This window comes from Neoarius graeffei, chromosome 5 (genome assembly GCF_027579695.1).
Source record: "Neoarius graeffei isolate fNeoGra1 chromosome 5, fNeoGra1.pri, whole genome shotgun sequence".
Taxonomy (NCBI): Eukaryota; Metazoa; Chordata; class Actinopteri; order Siluriformes; family Ariidae; genus Neoarius; species Neoarius graeffei.
This window is the reverse complement of record NC_083573.1, coordinates 9,985,768-10,006,762: the sequence shown is the minus strand read 5'-3', so window position 1 is coordinate 10,006,762 and position 20,995 is coordinate 9,985,768. Positions and strand designations below refer to the sequence as shown.

General features: G+C 40.0%; 1 protein-coding gene across 9 annotated transcripts in view; it reads left to right on the top strand.

The window, feature by feature from the left end:
• cobl (cordon-bleu WH2 repeat protein) overlaps positions 1-20,995 on the top strand; it is a 237,280-nt gene that overhangs the window by 114,359 nt on the left and 101,926 nt on the right. For 5 of the 9 annotated variants that reach the window (XM_060921192.1, XM_060921187.1, XM_060921190.1 and 2 more), the window contains 3 exons: positions 338-548; positions 8,850-9,078; positions 10,527-10,571. In XM_060921192.1, coding sequence (XP_060777175.1) covers positions 338-548; positions 8,850-9,078; positions 10,527-10,571 — 485 coding nt within the window. The remainder of the gene's footprint in view (positions 1-337; positions 549-8,849; positions 9,079-10,526; positions 10,572-20,995) is intronic. The other 4 variants (XM_060921189.1, XM_060921193.1, XM_060921191.1 and 1 more) reach the window with 1 other exon arrangement.

Genomic DNA, 20,995 nt, shown 5'->3' with positions numbered 1-20,995 from the left:
TGTGATTGGTTTGGTTTAGTGTAGTTTAATTTTGGGTTGTTTGGTTTAGTATGGTCTAGCTTGGTTTTGATCTGGTTTGATTTCATGTAGTTTGATTGGGTCTAGTTGTGTTTTGTTGTGTTTTGTTTAGTTGTGTTTAGTGAATTTCTGGTATTTCCGTTTAAAGTTTTCCAGAATACAAATTTAAAAATGTGTGTGAAAAATAGAAACCACCTCTCTCTCTCTCTCTCTCTGTCTCTTCAGTATCACATGGTGTAATTACACCTCTTTCTGTTGGCACTAAAGACTTGTAACCCTAGCCTTCTTTTGCCCTCCCATCTCTCTCTCTCTCTCCCAGGAAAGCTCTGATGGACGTGTTGGTGGACTTGTGCGCTCAGTACCACCTGAATCCAGCTGAACACACCCTGGAGCTGGCGTCAACTGAAGGCCAGCCCATATCCTTTAAGCCCAACACTGTGCTGGGAACACTGGATGCCAGCCGCGCCCTCATCAAGGAGAGAACTCCAGAGGAGCGGATACCCAGGAGACCCGCGCCCAAAGTGCCAGAGGTGAGCCGCATTTTATATACAACCAGCATTTGAATATTTTTAACATAAACATGCGTAAACATTGTATGCATGTAAATTGTTTAAGAAGTTTGTGTTCTGTGGTCAGGTTACACTGAAACTAGTTTTGTTCACCACTTCCTGTTTGACGATAGACGGCATCGATACGTGATCTTTACACTGTCGACTGAATTACAGTTTTACGAAGTAGCTTAACTGTTCTTAAGTTCACAGTATTATTTAAACAAGCTGAAGCAGGGTTTGGTTCCTCTACCTCCAGTTGTTCACATGCTCTCTCTCTCTCATTAGCACACCTTCAGTTAGCATCATTTTACTATATTTATGAATGTTGTTGGTCTTTTCTCTTCTTCTTTATCATCTTAATTGTGTATTTAAGTAACAATATCTACTTTATTATTATTAACACATCACTGACTGATGTTTATATACTATGGAATAACAAGACATGACATAATACTAACAGAGTCAGTTCAAAGGGTTATTCAAGGTTTAATAAACATTGACGTGTCTGTGTTAAAATTAAAAATAATAATTAATCTTTCATTTTTAATAGTCATTATTAAAGCCTTGTGAATGAAAAGTGGAAAATTCAAGAAAAGTCTACTATGTCAGAAATGGAGGATAGTACACGGTTGGGCGAAGACGTGAAGTTTATCTTCGAGTGGTGAATATATTCATGAGTGAGCGAAGCAAACGAGTGAAACTATTTTCAACGCGAGAAGATAAACGCCATATCTTCGTGCCACAGTGTAATGTTCTTTATATTATATGGACACATCCACAAAAAATATGTAAGTTAATCAAAGGGATTTTAATTTTGAGCTGGTTCAGTCAGTGGGAAAATACTGGGAGTGACATCATCAGTGTGAAATATCGGGAATTATTATACATACAGGACACTTTTTCGATGGCATAAAAACACGTTCTATTCCCTTCTAGCGGGTTTGATTCATTTGGTGTGATAGCATGCAATATTGTTAGCATATCGCTTATCCTACGTGCATTACGTCACTCTACCCAATGGAGAATGAGCGTTGAATATGGTTTACGGTATTGCATGGTTGTCAAGACAACATGTCACATGTTGGAGACGTAAAAGTTCCGCGCTAGCGAGCGCCTGTGGCGGTTTGTCAACAAACATGGTCGCCAAGTTTGCTTTGTTAAATACGGAAGATTTTGAGAGAATTTTGAAAGAGAAAGATGCGTTGAACATCCAAAAGGAATGTGTATGTATTATTATAATAATAGTAATAACAATGATGATGGATGGCTTTTTTTTGTGGTATATCAGATATATTCCATTCAGCTACTCGTCTTCGACTCGTTCAGTATCATGCTAGCTGAATGGAATATATCTGATATACCACTCAACGCCAGCCAATATTGTTTAGATATGTCACTCAGATCTGCGATGTATCGTAGATGAAAAATGCAAGCTTTTCAACACGAGAAGATAAACTCTGTATCTTCAAGCCAAAGTGTGATGTTCTTTTTATTATATAGACACATTCACAAACAAAAAGTACCCAAATTTATCAAAACAATTAATCAATTTCCTCACAAGTGACATATAGAGATTTATGTCACAGTTTTGGTTCTTTGTGTCCCGGATGGAGCTTGTATGAAAAATACGAGTGGTGTATTTCCCACTAAAACACTCATGTTCATATAATATTTATTGATGCTGCTAGGAACGGAAAAGACTTGCCTCCTATATCCTGTCTGCCTGTTTATTCAAATCAGTATAGGGTGCTTTTCATAAGTATTAACCCCCCTGGGAATTTTACACATTTTATACCATTGTTACCTTAACTTAAAATGGGATTTGCCATTTGACTTGCACAATATGTCTAACGTTTGAAGGTGCAAGTGTTATTTTATCACCCTCCTGGGTCCTCATGATTGTGCCATATCGTTTTTGTATGATTTTCAAAGTTTAGGATATTTTTTTCCATCAAATCCTGATTGATACTTTGTCCTGAACATGATTTGCTAGCTCCTTCGTCTTCACGATGCTGGTTGTTTAGAGGTATGTTGTCTACCAAATCCTTGGTTGTTCCAGGAACAGGTATATTTAAATTGAGGTAACGTGACACTTTAATTACACTCCAGTTAACTGTCTGACTTCTGACGTCAACTGCAACAGAATTCATTCACAACAGTGGGTGGTGAATACTTATGCAGTCATGCCTTTCACATTTTTCAATTGTAAATCATGTAATTTAAGTTCCACTACAAAATACGGAAAAGTTCAAGGTGATGAATGCTTCCAAAAGCCACTGCAAATTGCATTAACAGATTTAGACAGATTTAAAACGTATTTGACAGTGAAATATTGATTTATCATTGTTTTAAGTTGTATTCTTGACGAGTCAGGATGTCCAAGCTAGCTGTATTACTTTTGAACAAAGGACCAGAATAAAACAGTTCTTGCAAGTCAGTACTGTTGTAGCACTGTTCCTTCTTTCTATTTTTCTTCACAAGAGTACGTTGAGCAGTTTTTATCCCCTGCTGGCCAAAAGGCCTGAAGGGAGATTATGTCGTAGTGATGTCTGTCCGTCCTGGGAAGGGTACTCACCTTCTGAAATCAACTCCTCTCACAATTTTTGGAGGAATTTCACGAAACTTGGCAGGATTCTTTGCTATATGTCGGTAATATGCATATTGCAATTTCGTTCAATTCAGTCGCATTTTACCAGAGTTATGGCATAGTTGCCAGCAGGGGATAGGGTCATTCCATGCCAAATCAACAAATATCTGACAAATTTATGCTCGACCATCTCAGATTTCAATGAAATTTGGAGGGCTCAGAGATACTATTAAAAGAAGTGAATCCCCAAAACTTGAGCTTCCTATCACCAATAGTTTCAGAGATACAGGCATTTGAATTTTTCGATTTTTTTGTTTTTTGCTCAAAACATACATATTTCAAAGTGCAATATAATCTTTATTATGCAAGATAGAAACCTAAAATTTTGCACAGAGAGACTCAATGTCTTGTACTACAAGCTTCAACTTAGAATTTCAATGGTCATTGTATATTAGATGGTGATTTTAACAAGGAAATTAAAAAGACAAATTTGCATTTTTTGCATTTTTAACGCATTCTGGAAGCTTGCCTGTGGCAGTAATGCTTAAACTAAGAATGTTATTCAAATCTACACAGAAATATCTACCAATTTCAGTTTTACCAAGTCTCCACTATTCCTAGTTTGTCTGTAATAGGGTTTTGAAATTCGCCGATTTCTAAAACATGCCATTTTCAGTAGCAAGAAATCCAATGTGGGATAGCAGTTAGGAACTTGTAAATTTTTTTCAGTAATCCCCAAGACCCATATTTTATATTCCCAAATTTTTGTTCTGTGTCTCTCAAGTATTTTTAAACTACAGGGGTTTAAAAAATCCATTTTCACCAAATTCGAATTTTTGATATATTTTCCATATAACTGATATTTGAGGGTTAATAAATGCTTCAATAAGGCTCAAGTAGGTTAGGAGACATGTTTCTTCCTCAATTTTAAATAAAATTTCAATTAATGCTCAGTATTAATTATTTGTAAATTGATTTTAATCTAAGACTGTGTAACATTAGCAATCAATGACCAGCTATTGTGTACCAGTCAACAGCCAGCCTTATCAATATCAACACAGCACAATAGGTGACCTTTGATACCAGAACAGGTGGCTCATATCTTATAGTTTTAGAGTCTGTAAACTGCATACTTGTTCAGATAACATTATATTGCTTGGATTATATTAAATACATTGTAATACAGAGCACTGAGACAATTTATCAATGTTAGTAACTGAATGTGTTTCTTTGCAAGGATTGGATATTTTGAATAGTTGACTAGGAAATTTAATTGTAGTTGCTTTCAATTTGAGATCAGTATAAATGAGTTTGTTCTTAGACATCTAGAAATGGCTGAACTTCCTCCCTGTTCTATAGGAATTGGACTAAAGAAAGATTCTGACTGCCGTAAACTAACATACAACAGAAATTGTAAGTTAAATACACTCAGTATAGTTTGGAGCAAATTTCATTAATTAATAAAATTTAATTTTAGAATGTACAGTTTCTTCTGCTCGTTGCAGCTTTGCTTTGCCATATGCAGCTTTCTGTTTGTGGCTATACTTGGCAATTTTCAGTGGAGAGCAACCAATTGACACAAGGCTTTTGTCAAGTGATTCAGCTACCTCACCAGTGTATGTTGGATCCACATCTACACACATGCTCTCTTGTTCTGATTCTGTAGAACCTGCTGAATCTGCTTGGCTTAAATGTTCTTTCACTCTCTGTGAACATTCAGAACACAATTTTTGTCCAGGTATAATATTTTTATTTATCAGTTTTGAAAGTGAATCTGCTGTTTCAGGAAGAATTGAACGTAATTCTGTTTTAACTTTTTTCTTGTGCCTTTCATATGGATCACAACAACGTTTCTGTAGCTCTTCATATTTCATCAGAAACAGTTTCTCATGATGCAGACATACTGTGTCTGTGCTTGAAATGTTCTCAAGTTCAGTTCTCCGTTTAATTAATGAAATTTGCTCCAAACTATATGGCAGTCAGAATCTTTCTTTAGTCCAATTCCTATAGAACAGGGAGGAAGTTCAGCCATTTCTAGATGTCTAAGAACAAACTCATTTATACTGATCTCAAATTGAAAGCAACTACAATTAAATTCCCTAGTCAACTATTCAAAATATCCAATCCTTGCAAAGAAACACATTCAGTTAATAACATTGGTAAATTTTCTCAGTGCTCTGTATTACAATGTATTTAATATAATCCAAGCAATATAATGTTATCTGAACAAGTATGCAGTTTACAGACTCTAAAACTATAAGATATGAGCCACCTGTTCTGGTATCAAAGGTCACCTATTGTGCTGTGTTGATATTGATAAGGCTGGCTGTTGACTGGTACACAATAGCTGGTCATTGATTGCTAATGTTACACAGTCTTAGATTAAAATCAATTTACAAATAATTAATACTGAGCATTAATTGAAATTTTATTTAAAATTGAGGAAGAAACATGTCTCCTAACCTACTTGAGCCTTATTGAAGCATTTATTAACCCTCAAATATCAGTTATATGGAAAATATATCAAAAATTCGAATTTGGTGAAAATGGATTTTTTAAACCCCTGTAGTTTAAAAATACTTGAGAGACACAGAACAAAAATTTGGGAATATAAAATATGGGTCTTGGGGATTACTGAAAAAAATGTACAAGTTCCTAACTGCTATCCCACATTGGATTTCTTGCTACTGAAAATGGCATGTTTTAGAAATCGGCGACTTTCAAAACCCTATTACAGACAAACTAGGAATAGTGGAGACTTGGTAAAACTGAAATTGGTAGATATTTCTGTGTAGATTTGAATAACATTCTTAGTTAAAGCATTACTGCCACAGGCAAGCTTCCAGAATGAGTTAAAAATGCAAAAAATGCAAATTTGTCTTTTTAATTTCCTTGTTAAAATCACCATCTAATATACAATGACCATTGAAATTCTAAGTTGAAGCTTGTAGTACAAGACATTGAGTCTCTCTGTGCAAAATTTTAGGTTTCTATCTTGCATAATAAAGATTATATTGCACTTTGAAATATGTATGTTTTGAGCAAAAAACAAAAAAATCGAAAAATTCAAATGCCTGTATCTCTGAAACTATTGGTGATAGGAAGCTCAAGTTTTGGGGATTAACTTCTTTTAATAGTATCTCTGAGCCCCCCAAATTTAATTAAAATCTGAGATGGTCGAGCATAACCTCTTGTTGATTTGGCATGGAATGACCTGATATTGTGCTCTCAGAGCACTCTTGTATAATAGACGTCAAGCAGTAGCTGACTCCAATCTCATATTCCTGTAGTACAGTTGTCTTTCGTTTTCAATCATGACTGCCTTTGCATCCATACAGCTTCTCTCTTTGTTTTATTTTCTTCCTCTGAGAAATTTAAAGCCAGCCGAGTACATTCCCCCCCCCAAACTCCCAGAGAAACACTTGGTGCTGTCTGCCTTCTTCCTTGTACCGTACATGAGCTCACCGGTGCCCATGATTGGCTAGTGTTGCTATAGTTAACAAGGGGGAGAGAGTATGTTGCCCCTCCCACCCAGGCAACATGGCCAAATTGTACTCCCGTTTTCAGAATTCGAACTTGTGATCTCACCACGGAAGGGCGAAAGCTTTTCTGCTGTGCCACTTGGGACCATGTCATTAAGTCTTTTGTCCTGTTTGCTGTTCAACGTTTTGTATTAATTCAGAATGTACACGTAAATGCAAAACACTTCCTGAAATGTGTTCTATCCCTATGGCATTGCTGATACTTATACTCCCTTCTCATATTAACAAGTCACTCTTCTTGTTAAGCAGTGTATTTTTGTCCTATTATCAATCCTCTTACAATATATATTATCCAGCATGTTCAGTTTAATAGTTCTTAGTATTTCGTGCTACTTTTGTGTTGCTATTTACATTCAATTCTCATACAGTCTAGAAGATTTTAAGCTTGTTTCATTGTGTTATTTTGTGTAACTTCATCTCTACCCTTTAAACTAACTCAGCAGGAAGAGCCGACTGATCCCAAACACACTCGAGCCAAGGTACAGTGGCCTCCATCTCTTTATCTCGAGTGTCCATTTCTCTCTCTCTCTCTCTCTCTGGAGTCTTCCCTCCTCCTGGCGTGTGGTGAATTTTTAATGGCAGTCATACCTTTAGTTACCATGCATTATTGCTGTCCCTCTGATGTTCTCCCTGACTCCCCTTCTGACCTTTGACCTCGACTGTTGTCATGACTACTTGACAACTTGTGACTACACTCGACTACAGAAGTCGCAGTAGTTGATGACAAGCACCACATTCATGAATGAGATTTTTCCAACCTGGTGCTTGTTACTCTGGAGCTCGGCTAATAATGATAATATTTAGGCTTATTTCTGTATGGGCAAAATAATGTATGGTTTTAAAAATCCTATTAACTGTAATGTTATACTATATCACCCATCTCTACCACCGTGTTTTCTCTTTATTTGAATATTATTGTTCCATCACTGTTAATAAAATCTGCTGTTGGAACAGAGGAATGTAGTGATAAAATACTTTCTCACCACATTCATATGTTCCAATGCGATTTAAAAAAAAATGCATCATTTTTAATACCTCATCAACTTCCCTTTGCAAAATTGCACAAGGATAATTTGGTCTGGGGTTTGGTTGGTTGGTTGGTTTTTTTTTTTTTTACATTCTACCTTGTTATATTTCTCAATTGTTATATTTGTGGAAGATGATGACTTTAATTGGTGCTGTTACAATAAATTGCAATTCTTTCAGGGGAAGTTCTGCTGATGTATATAATGTGAGCTCAACCCCTTAGCACAGGGGTGGGCAATTATTTTTTCCATGGGGCCACATGAGAAACAGAAAATTTTGTGGAGGGCCGGACCAAAAGGCTGAACTAAATTCTGCATAATATTAATTGTATTTCTTTATATAAAGCAATAAATAACGTTGTTTTTACAAGCTGCTAAGACTGGTAAGAGTATGGAAAAAACGAGGTTGCCTTACAAAAAATGTCATTTATTCAATCAAATTTCCCAAAACAATGGTTAACAAAATGTGAACGTTTGTACCATTTTTTTTTTCAGTCACATTCACCCCCAAAACACAATAAAGGCATCACAATTTTGTCTTTCTACTCCAAATATCAAGCAAGATACATCATATTATAATAATGATGCCCACATTTGTAGTTTAATCACCTCATTTGGTGCTTTTCGCCGGAGATCGGCTCTGGCGCCTGCTGGTGACGTCACACGATGTGATTGGCTGGACCGTTTGAAGGATGACGTACAAGTTTGTGGTTGGTCTGGACAAATTACAGAAGTAGTTATCGCGGGATTAGGTTTCGTGGGATTTCATGTCATTTTCATGTCGCGCGCATTGCATTTTTGTTGAACACAAATTCAAAATAAAAGCAATGCACATTCAGTCCATGCATGAGGTAAAATTAGAAAATACGTTTATTTTGTAATTTCTCATTAACCTTACGCGGACCGGTCAGAATGAACCAAAGGGCCGGATGCGGCCCGCGGGCCGTAAAATGCCCAGGTCTGCCTTAGCACTTGAATGACGCTTTGACTTGCTGAAGTATTGGAACGTTCCTTGAGACGGCAATGGGGAATCATCCAGGGGGATGTTGATGATACAGCTGTTAAAGGTATTATTGGAAACTCAACCTAACTTGGTCTCTCTCTTTTTCCTCTCCCTCTTGTGCAGAAGACAGTGCGGCTGGTGGTGAACTACCACCGCGGGCAGAAGGCAGTGCTGCGTGTGAATCCGTTTGTACCCCTGCAAAACCTTGTGCCTGCCATCTGCCAGAAGTGTGAATTCAACCCTGCACGTGTGCTCCTGCTCCGTGACGCCGTCAGCCAGCACGAACTGGACCTGCACAAGTCACTCACCGATCTCGACATCCGTGAGCTCTACGTACTCGACCAGACACTGGGTAAACACACGCATACATTATGCATTTTAATTTGAGGCTCGATCACTAAATAAAATGCAAGGAAGATGGACAAGACAGACAGACTGAAAGGACAATATATGGCAAGACAGAATGATAGACAGAGAGAAGCCTGGAGGGACAAAAGGACAGAACAATAAATAAGGCAGAAAAATAAATACAGACTGAACAAGTGTTGCCAGGCAAAACAAACCTCACCCGGTAGCACTTATGATGAATATGAAGAAAGATATTGTGAAAAAAAAAAGGTATCCCATGGGTACATGTGGGTACTGCTTATGAATAAAATTGTTTTCTGATCCCATGTCCATACAGGAAATATAGCATAAATATATTTACTGTATGAGGCAGTAGCCACAAAAATGAAGTGTAATCCAAAACTGAACAATTTAAAAATCACAGAAGTAAAATATACCAAGTGTCTGTACTTTTATATTATTCTACTCTTGCCTCTTACAGTTTTCGAAACTGAAACCTCAGAACCAAGGCTGACATACACACGCTGTCGCCATGACCCAAACTCTTATTTCCCGGAAATGGCCCGGTGCTAGAGCTCAGTGGAGTGCGCTTTCCTGTCTGTTATAAGCATAAACATGTCTGAAAGCGATTTCTTTAGTCTAGTCCATTTATTTTGAATGGTGAACCGAATTGTACAGTATATACTCACCGGCCATTTTAACTGGAACACGTGTATACGCATGCATAGTGCGCGACTGTTACATTCTTACAGCACGATGACGTAGTGGCTAGCGCCTGTATATGAGGCAGTAGCCACAACAAAAATGATTTTGACCTTTTTGGTGACCTTGACCGGATGACCCTCAAAATATTGGAGGTTCTATTTGAGACCAATGCCCATCTATCCTGAAAGTTACATGAAGATTGATCCAGCCGTTTTCCCGTAATATCGTTAACAAAAAAACAAACAAACAAGCAAAGAAACCCAACTGACAGAAGGACAGAATGATGGATGGATGGACCAACAGTAGACAGACAGACAGACAGAATGCTGGACAGACGTAAATAGATGTACAGAATCATAAATAGACAGACAGGATAGAACGGTAGACAGACAGAAGAACAATCATAGATGGATAGACAGACATGATAGACAGGCAGAAAAACAGACAGGTGGACAGACCTACAGAATGATATATGGATAGACAGTCAGACAGACACACTGATAGTACGATGGACAGAATGATACTGTAGAAGTAGGGATATACAGAATGCTAAATGGATGGACAGATAGAGAATGACCACCTAACGGATGGAGAGACAAAACAATGGATGGATAGATAGAGAGAATGATATATGACCAGACAAAATAATAAACAGATGGGACTGTGAATGGGCTCAGACTTTTGAACTTGTCCATTACTTTAGTACAAAGTAATTAAAGACCCCATTGGTGTTATTTCTGTTCCCAGTTCTCCAGCCTAAAATGGTCTCGGCTCCTGTCCTAAACTTCTCAGGTATCATTCACTCAATGTAGCTGCTGCTGCTGAGCTGTCATAGCTGTTGCTTTTTGTGTTTGACTAGTTTGCAGTCTTTGAGAGATTTATTAACATCAGCCTGCCTTTCTTGTGGTTGCTCATGGAACAAGCTTGGATTTGCTATTAACATGTAGACTAGAGCTTCACAATATGTTGATTTTATTCATTTTGATTGTAGTGGCATTTTTGGTTGCAGTAGACATTAAGAACATGCAAATAAGCCATTTAACTCATCTTGATACTGAAACATTTTATTACACATTGGTAATAAAATCCCTGGGCTGTGTATCTACTTGGGGCCTGTTGGATTGTTATAATTCTGTGTTGACCTCATAAATCATTTTGGTCCAGTCTTGAAACATGAGCATTCAGCAATGAGATTTTACTACCTTGCAAAGCACAAGACCATTGCAGGATGGTAGTTTGACCATGTTGCGCAACCCTAGACTGACAGTAGGGTTTAAAGGTTTGCATGTATAACCTGGGGCAGAACGGTGGTGTAGTGGTTAGCACTGTCGCCTCACAGCAAGAAGGTTCTGGCTTCGAGCCCAGTGGCCAACGGGGGCCTTTCTGTGTGGAGTTTGCACGTTCTTCCCGTGTCTACGTGGGTTTCCTCCGGGTGCTCCGGTTTCCCCCACAGTCCCAAGACATGCAGGTTAGGTTAACTGGTGGCTCTAAATTGACTGAGTATGAATGGTTGTTTGTCTCTGTGTGTCAACCCTGTGATGATCAGGTGACTTGTCCAGGATGTACCCTGCCTCTCGCCCATAGTCACTTGGGATAGGCTCCAGCTTGTCCATGGCCATGCACAAGAAAAGCGGCTACGGATGGATGGATGGATGGATGTATAACCTGCTAAATTATTGTTTCTTCTTATAATCAGTGACAGCTGGTTGTGATATTCGTTGTGAGGTTACAATTTAATATCAATGGCTTGGCAATGACAGGAATGATGTGGACACACACACACGCTCTTACTTAAAGACAGATAGGCAGCTGCCCTACTACTGCCCTAAAAACAGTAAGCTTATGGTTCTGTTGTCTGTCCTTTGATTAGACAATGTATAATTCGTATGTCTACTTTCAATTTATTCCTACATTTTGGGATTGGGTAGGATGATGGAGTAAATAATTCTAGTTCACGTTCATCCATCTTGACCTGCTTGATCCATCCTGGTGCCCTGTGTCTGGTCGGAGTTTTATCGCCCCACTCCTGTGAAGGACGGCCCCATGAGGACAGTTGAGGGTTATACCTGTTAAAACTGTTAATATTATAGTCAGGCTGTCTGTTGTTGCCCAAATGAGGATGGGTTCCCTTTTGAGTCTGGTTCCTCTCGAGGTTTCTTCCTCATGTCGTCTGAGGGAGTTTTTCCTTGCCACCGTCGCCACAGGCTTGCTCATTGGGGATAGATTAGGGATAAAATTAGCTCATGTTTTAAGTCGTTCAAATTCTGTAAAGCTGCTTTGCGACAATGTTTATTGTTAAAAGCGCTGTACAAATAAACTTGATTTGATTTGATTTGATTACTCCCCACAACTGTACAACCACTGGTGGTGCTGTTGCACTCGATTGCACAAAAGTGCAAAATAATCCATCCGTTATCTGTAGCCGCTTATCCTGTGCAGGGTTGCAGGCAAGCTGGAGCCTATCCAAGCTGACTATGGGCGAGAGGTGGGGTACACCCTGGACAAGTCGCCAAATCATCGCAGGGCTGACGCATGGAGACGGACAACCATTCACACCTACAGTACAGTCAATTTAGAGCCACCAATTAGCCTAACCTGCATGTCTTTGGACTCTGGGGGAAACCAGAGCACCCAGAGGAAACCCACGCAGACACCGGGAGAACATGCAAACTCCACACAGAAAGGCCCTCATTGGCCGCTGGGCTCGAACCCAGAACCTTCTTGCTGTGAGGCGACAGTGCTAACCACTACATCACCATGCCGCCACAAAATAATCCACCTTGGCATTTGTTAACAGCAAATAATCTGATGTGGATGTTACAAGCGAAACATATTGATGATGTATTTTACTGTACTTTGAAAGTCAAGGAAGACGCCAGCCCTGCTCACCCATTTATACCAGCCACCCCTGCTTATAGTTCTGACACTGCTTTTGTCTCCATAATTGCTTGCTAGTTGCGTGCTAGTTGAATTTAAAAATCTTAACTGAAAGCAGTAGGGATAAGAACGCACAGGGACAGGAACAATCACACTCAGTCTGAGGAGCATCCATTATTTCTGAATAAGATGCATCAATTGAGTAGCACTTTTGTTAGTTCTTTATACTGGTTTGAATACAGTCTGTCATTCCTTGTTCATTTTTGGGCCCAATTGTTCATCCAGTGTTTTCATATTAATCGCAAGCAAGTTCAGACATTACTATTTTTGGACAGCTCCTTGTGCACAAAACTGAGGCATGGGTTGTGGACAAAGCTTGAAATGGATGTTGTAGTTATAATATGGAATTGGCAAAACTGCAGCGCCATCTACTGGAAGAGCACAACGTCACCCAAATCAGCGTGACTAGAACGTTGCAAAGGGCGGCACAATGGTGTAGTGGTTAGCGCTGTCGCCTCACAGCAAGAAGGTTCTGGGTTTGATTCCAGTGACCGACGGGGGTCTTTCTGTGTGGAGTTTGCATGTTCTCCCCGTGTCTGCGTGGGTTTCCTCCGGGTGCTCCAGTTTCCCCCATAATCCAAAGACATGCGGTTAGGTTAACATGGGGGTGGCCTTGGGCTGAAGTACCCTTGAGCAAGGCACCTAACCCCCAACTGCTCCTCAGGTGCTGTTAGCATAGCTGCCCACTGCTCTGTGTATGTGTGCTCATTGCTCACATGTCTGTTCACTGAGTCAGATGGGTTAAATGCAGAGAGGAATTTCACAAGCATACATGTGATAAAGTTCTTCTTCATGAGACTGATTAGAGGTGCAACAAAGCAGAAATGCACACTAGTTTGGGAACTTCAGACTTCATACTAGGTCAAGCTTTATTTAGGGAAATGTAAATACAAATAGCCCATTTGGTCAGGACAGTGTCCATTCTGGCAAACAATTATAGCCCAGTAGTTCAATAGTAAACCTATTGATAGTTCAAGTAAATGTTTGTGTGTACACAGAATAAAATACATACATTCATTCATTCATTCATCTTCAGTAACTGCTTTATCCTGGTTAAGGTCATGGTAGGGTTGGAGCCTATCCTGATAACATATCCTGGAGTCCATCACAGTGCACAATGTGCCCACACACACTCATTCACACTTTAGGGCACAACCAGTCCACCAACCTGCATGGTTTTGGACGGTGAGAGGAAACTGGAGAACCCAGAGGAAACCCACATGAACAAGGGGGGGAAAAACATGTGAAACTCCACACAGACAGTAATGCAAGCTCAGGTATTGAAACCAGGACCCTGATAAATGCCAGGAATTGCAGGAATCACCCTGATACCTTCTTGTCCATGTATACCTTCAACAAAGTTATGTAGTGATGTTATGTTGCAGTATTTTCAATAATTGCCTTCATACAGCCATCTTTCCATCGAACCTTCTCACCAATTTCTTGCCGGTTCACACAGCACATACTTCCGAGTGACTTCCCAGACATACTTGCATCCAAATAATATCCATGAAGAGGGGATGCTCTTCAGTGAGTGACATGTCACAGTAGTTGCTTGGTGTCAAGCATCTTTACAGGCCATACTGGCCATTGAGAGACGGGCGCATCTCCTGTCAATCCACTTTTTCAGATGAATATTTGGTCTTAGGATTAGCTCTGTACTGCTTGGTCTAAAGAGTAGCATAGGATTTGAGCAAGGTAGAACAAGAAATGTTCTGCAGGTTTTCCTTCACGGAACAATGCAGTGTCAATAGACTGATTTCACAAAATTCAGTGACCTTAGACAGAATTCTGAGATGTAACCATCAAGGCCATACAAGAGTATCTGGCCATTAACACATGTAAAATGGCCTTGTCAGAGCATATAGTGCCCCACCCTTTTTGCTGAAGTGATCGCTAGCAAAAAGACGGATTTCAAAGACACCCATTTCAATTTGGCATTTTGCTTGGGCTCATGAGGGGATGGCTGTCGCAAAAGGGACATCCTCTTCTAGACTCTTAGGGAATCATGGTGGACGGAGGCACCTTGTCCATTTCAGAAAGGCCATAGTAAATTTATGGGTCTCAGTACTGCTAAAGAGGGAAGGCTGACTCAAAGCTAAAGAATACCACAGAGTTCCTTAGCACTCTGGGCACAAGACCCAAACTCGTCAAGGTAGAAGAGATGAAAGGAGGCCAGTTGCTTGTCGCTTTGACCGTAAGGCATATGCTACAGTTGGCTCCCTACAGTGTACATGTGGTCTAATGTTTACAAGTTGAGAAGAAGAAAAGGAAAGATGGCTGTATGAGAGCGGTGTGTATTTCACATGACCTTTGCGAAAGATGATACCCAAGTTACTCTCAAGAAGGTATCTAACATATTCTCACTGACCTTGGTGGTTAAGAGAGGTGAAATAGATTGTTGTGCTCAGATGGGCTTACTCTTTGGTATGCTAAGAAGCATATAAATTTGTATTGACTTGCATACAGCTCTGGAAAAAATTAAGAGACCACTTGAACTTTTTCTTAAATCAGCATCTCTGTGTATGGCAGCCATTTCATTCCAGTGCCTGTGCTGTAATTCCAACACAAGCACACTTCGTTTTACTTAATGAGGTACTGATTAGGTGATCACCTCAACCAAATCTTATTTAAAGAGGAAAAGTATAAAAAAAACACTGCTGTGGTCATCACTATCCTCTTGCAATTGGACTAGTTTGGATGGCAAAAACAGTCCTAGTCGTACCTTAAATTTAATTGAAATACAAAAATATCTATTCATCATGCCAAAAGCATTAAAAAGCAAGTTTTGAGTGAGAAAGAGAAGGGTTCAGTTCTGGCTTTACTGGCAGAGGGATACGCTAAGCATCAGGTTGCTTCCATCCTCAAAATTTCAAAAGACGGCAGTTCATAAGAACCAAGGTCAAGCAGCAGACACTGGGGACAACAAAGTTACAGACTGGCAGAGGGTGAAAATGAATCTGCACTGACCAGGATGATCGTCATCTCCTTTGAATGTCACTCAACAACCATAGGATAACATCAAGTGACCTACAAAAAGAAAAGCAAATGGCGGTTGGGGTTAAATGCACGGCAAGGACGGTTTGAGACAGGCTCTGCCGGGCAGGGTTGAAGTCATGCAAAGCTAGAAAAAAAGCCCTTCGTCAACAAGAAGCAAACAAGAGCCAGGCTGAGGTTTGTTGAAGACCATAAGGATTGGACCGTAGAGGACTGGAGTTAGGTCATCTTCTCTGATAAGTCCAAGTCAGCGTTTCCCATCACCTGGTCGTCTAATGGTTAGACGGAGACCAGGAGAGGCCTACAAGCCACAGTGTCTTGCACCCATCGTGAAATTTGGTGGAGGATCGGTGATGATCTGGGGTGCTTCAGCAAGGCTGGAATGGGGCAGGTTTTTGTTTATGAAGGACACATGAATCAAGCCATGTACAAGGTTATCCTGGAAGAAAACTTGCTTCCTTCTGTTCTGACAATGTTCCCTAACTCTGAGGATTGGGTTTTCTAGCAGGACAGTGCTCCATGTCACATAGTCAGGTCAAGGTGTGGATGGAGGACCACAAGATCAAGACCCTGTCATGGCCAGCCCAATCTCCAGACCTGAAATCTATTGAAAATCTCTGGAATGTGATCAAGAGGGAAATGGATGGTCACAAGCCATCAAACAGAGCTGAGCTGATTTGAATTTTTGCACCAGGAGTGGAATAAGGTCACTCAATGGCAATGTGAAAGACTGGTAGAGAGCATGCCAAGATGCATGAAAGTTGTGATTTAAATCTCAGGGTTGTTCCACCAAATATTGATTTCTGAACTCATCCAAAGGTCAAACATTAATATTGTGTTGTTTGAAATTGAATATGGTCTTGATTTCTATGCATTATTCAAGGTCTGAAAACGCCATCTTTTTTGTTATTTTGACCAGTTGTCATTTTCTGCAATTAAATGCTCTAAGTGACAACATTTTTATGTGGAATTTGGAGGAAATGTCAGTAGCTTATGGAATAAAACAAAAATGTTCATGTTCCTCAAACACATAGCTATAAATAGTAAAACCAGAGCAACTGATAATTTTGCAGTGGCATCTTAATTTTTTCCAGAGCCGGATATGTAAAAGAACATTTTCATCAGATACTGATGGTCACAGCAAGATACTTCAAGGCCTCTGCCAGGGGCAAAGTCTTCCCACTCCATCTAAAGGGAGCCTCCCACTGTTGTCTGGGAGATAACCATGGCCTCAGGCGTGGAGGTGCTGATTTTCATCCCACTCAACAATGAAACGTTTGAGTATGTGTTGGAGGTTCAATTTGGATGGCTTGGTTTGTTTTAGTGCCTGTGCTGAGAAACATCTACAAATATTAAGAACATCATGTAGACATTTACATTTATTCACCTCCATTATACTGCATGAATTCTAGCACCATGTTACTAACAGTGCTGTATGCTGCATGTGTGCGATTTATGCTTGTGCATACCTCCGCCCCAAACACAAATCTACTACCAACACCTGTTCATTTTAATCATGTAGTAAATGCTAATTAAACTTGTACATACAGACATTTTTCATTCAAATGGTAACTTGTTACCATTTCATAGCATTGTCTATCTATTGAAGGGACAGTTCAGAAAATCGTCAGTATCATGTCATGTTACACTTGTGCAACCAATCAGCAAAGACGTGCTCCAATGTTTGCTTCTATATCTTTGTATTTGCGTTACAAGGCTAGTGTAGGCTAATCTATTCTGTAAATATCTGTTTCGCACTACATACTTTTCTTTAGTAAATGTAATACAGACTTGCTTATGTGGCTTAAGAACGTTACGCAGGTAGCCATCAGGACAAGAAGAAATACTTTTTTTTTTTTTTAAGCCCCTGTCCGTATTTCCGTCCATCCAAAACACCCTTTTTCTCAGCAACCACAAATCATAGGTACTTGCTACCAAACTTCAGCTTGGGGTTCTATACCGTGTATACCGTTTTCAGGTCTGTCGCGCATAAACTTCCTGTTTACCGACTGAATGTATTTATGAAACATAGCATCATTCTCATCTCATCATCTGTAGCTGCTTTATCCTGTTCTACAGGGTCGCAGGCAAGCTGGAGCCTATCCCAGCTGACTACGGGCGAAAGGCAGGGTACACCCTGGACAAGTCGCCAGGTCATCACAGGGCTAGACACAGACAACCATTCACATTCACACCTACGGTCAATTTAGAGTCACCAGTTAACCTAACCTGCATGTGGGGGAAACCGGAGCACCCGGAGGAAACCCATGGGGAGAACATGGAAACTCCGCACAGAAAGGCCCTCACCGGCCACGGGGCTCGAACCCGGACCTTCTTGCTGTGAGGTGACAGCGCTAACCACTACACCACCATGCCGCCTGAAACATAGCCTGGATTTACAAAATTTTCTTAACATTTTTCTCAGCAAGTACAAATCATAACTGCTTGATATTTGGTACCAAGATTCACCTTGGGGTTCTATACCTTGTATACCATTTTCAGGTCTGTCGCACATCAACTTACTGTTTATTGACTGACTGTATTTACGAAACATATAGAGTGGATTTTGATGCTATTTCAAGAAGCAAAATGCTATTTCAAAATGACAGTTTACCAGGATGCTGTTTGAAATACCTGGGGAGAACACTGCTCTTTACTTACTTGTTTCAGGGTTAATTATTTGTTGCACTATTCCTTCAATTGCTTTCATTCTGATATAAGCGAGAGCGGGAGTATACGTAAGCGAGTAGTAGCCCATAGTTGATCTTGTTTTTTGGTTTATTTATTTACACTACCGTTCAAAAGTTTGGGGTCACCCAGACAATTTTGTGTTTTCCATGAAAAGTCACACTTTTATTTACCACCATAAGTTGTAAAATGAATAGAAAATATAGTCAAGACAGTTTTCTGGCCATTTTGAGCATTTAATCGACCCCACAAATGTGATGCTCCAGAAACTCAATCTGCTCAAAGGAAGGTCAGTTTTATAGCTTCTCTAAAGAGCTAAACTGTTTTCAGCTGTGCTAACATGATTGTACAAGGGTTTTCTAATCATCCATTAGCCTTCTGAGGCAATGAGCAAACACATTGTACCATTAGAACACTGGAGTGAGAGTTGCTGGAAATGGGCCTCTATACACCTATGGAGATATTGCACCAAAAACCAGACATTTGCAGCTAGAATAGTCATTTACCACATTAGCAATGTATAGAGTGGATTTCTGATTAGTTTAAAGTGATCTTCATTGAAAAGAACAGTGCCTTTCTTTCAAAAATAAGGACATTTCAAAGTGACCCCAAACTTTTGAACGGTAGTGTATTTGTCAGTGTAAAATTGTATCACTCTGCCCTTCTAGAAGTCTGAAAATGGAAATTGTACTGGAAATCCAGAAGTGATGCAGATGTTATTGAATTTTGCAGCTAAAATTGTCAACGTAATTATCTGTATCATTTTACACAATTGGATACTTAAAAATGAGATCATGTAACCTAACAACGTGGAGAGCATTCTGTAAATGAGCACAAAGTAATGAAATACTGTACAAAAACAGATTTATTTTTATTATTTGTGCAGATAACATGCCAGAGTGAAAAGGCAAAAAAAAATTTTTTACTGCATTGCTGTTGTGTTGCTTGATCTCAACAATTCTACATTTCACTTTAATCAGTGCTACACTGAAATACATGGATTAAAGTTTTCCGTCGTGTGACGGATTTCCGTCAGCTGAACTCTCCCAAGGCCAAATGTGAGGTCGGTGCTGATCCGAGGAGAATTAAAATGACGGGTGGTTGGGTAGAGATTGGGTTATAACACTGATGTGTTGCAACACCATCAACTATCAGCAGGGTTTATTTAACTTTTTTGTTTTTGAGCCATGCTTTGTGTCGTTCATTTCCTATGTTTGATCATGTTTAAACGTTCGCTGTCTACAGTGCGGCATTAAAAAAACATGCGCTGTCAAAATTGGCAAAATACATTCCCATGTGCTTGGCATGCTTGTGTCTGACCATTTCTGTTTTGTACACTGAGTGCAGAATTATTAGGCAAGTGAGTATTTTGACCACAACATCCTTTTAATGCATGTTGTCCCACTCCAAGCTGTTTAGGCTTGAAAGCCTACTACCAATTAAGTATATCAGGTGCTGTGCATCTGTGTAATGAGAGGGGGTGTGGTCTAATGACATCAACACCCTATATCAGGTGTGCATAATTATTAGGCAACCTCTTTTCCTCTGGCAAAATGGGTCAGAAGAGAGATCTGATAGACTTTGAAAAGTATAAAATTGTGAGATGTCTTGCAGACGGATGCAGCACTCTTGAAATTGCGAAGATGTTGAAACGTGATCACCGAACAATCAAGCGTTTCATTGCAAATAGTCAACAGGGTCGAAAGAAGCGTGCGGGGGAAAAAAAAGGCGCAAAATAACTGCACATGATCTGCGGAAAATCAAGCGTGAAGCTAACAAGCAGCCATTAGCATCCAGTTCTGCCATATTCCAGAGTTGCAACATTCCTGGAGTGTCAGAGTACAAGGTGTGCAATACTGAGGGACATGGCCAAGGTAAGGAAGGCTGAAAAACGACCACCACTGAGTAAGGCACACAAGATAAAACATCAAGACTGGGCCAAGAAATATCTTAAGACTGATTTTTCTAAGGTGCTGTGGTCTGATGAGATGAGAGTGACTCTTGATGGGCCAGATGGATGGGCCTGTGGCTGGATCAGTAATGGGCACAGAGCTCCACTCCGACTCAGACGCCAGCAAGGTGGAGGTGGAGTACTGCTATGGGCTGGTATCATCAAAGACGAGCTTGTTGGACCTTTTCGAGTTGAGGATGGACTCAAACTCAACTCCCAGACCTACTGCCAGTTCCTGGAAGAAACCTTCTTCAAGCAGTGGTATAGGAAAAAGTCAGCATCTTTCAAGAAGAACATGATTTTCATGCAGGATAACGCTCCATCTCATGCGTCCAAATACTCCACTGCGTGGCTAGCCAGTAAAGGTCTGAAAGGTGAAAAAATAATGACATGGCCCCCTTGTTCACCTGACCTAAACCCCATAGAGAACCTGTGGTCCATTATAAAACGTGAGGTCTACAAAGAGGGAAAACGGTACACCTCTCTGAACAGCGTCTGGGAGGCCGTGGTTGCTGCTGCACACAATGTTGGTCGTGAACAGATAAAGAAATTGACAGAATCTATGGATGGAAGGCTTTTGAGCGTCCTCATGAAGAAGGGTGGCTATATTGGTCACTGATTTGTTTTTGTTTTGTGTTTGAAT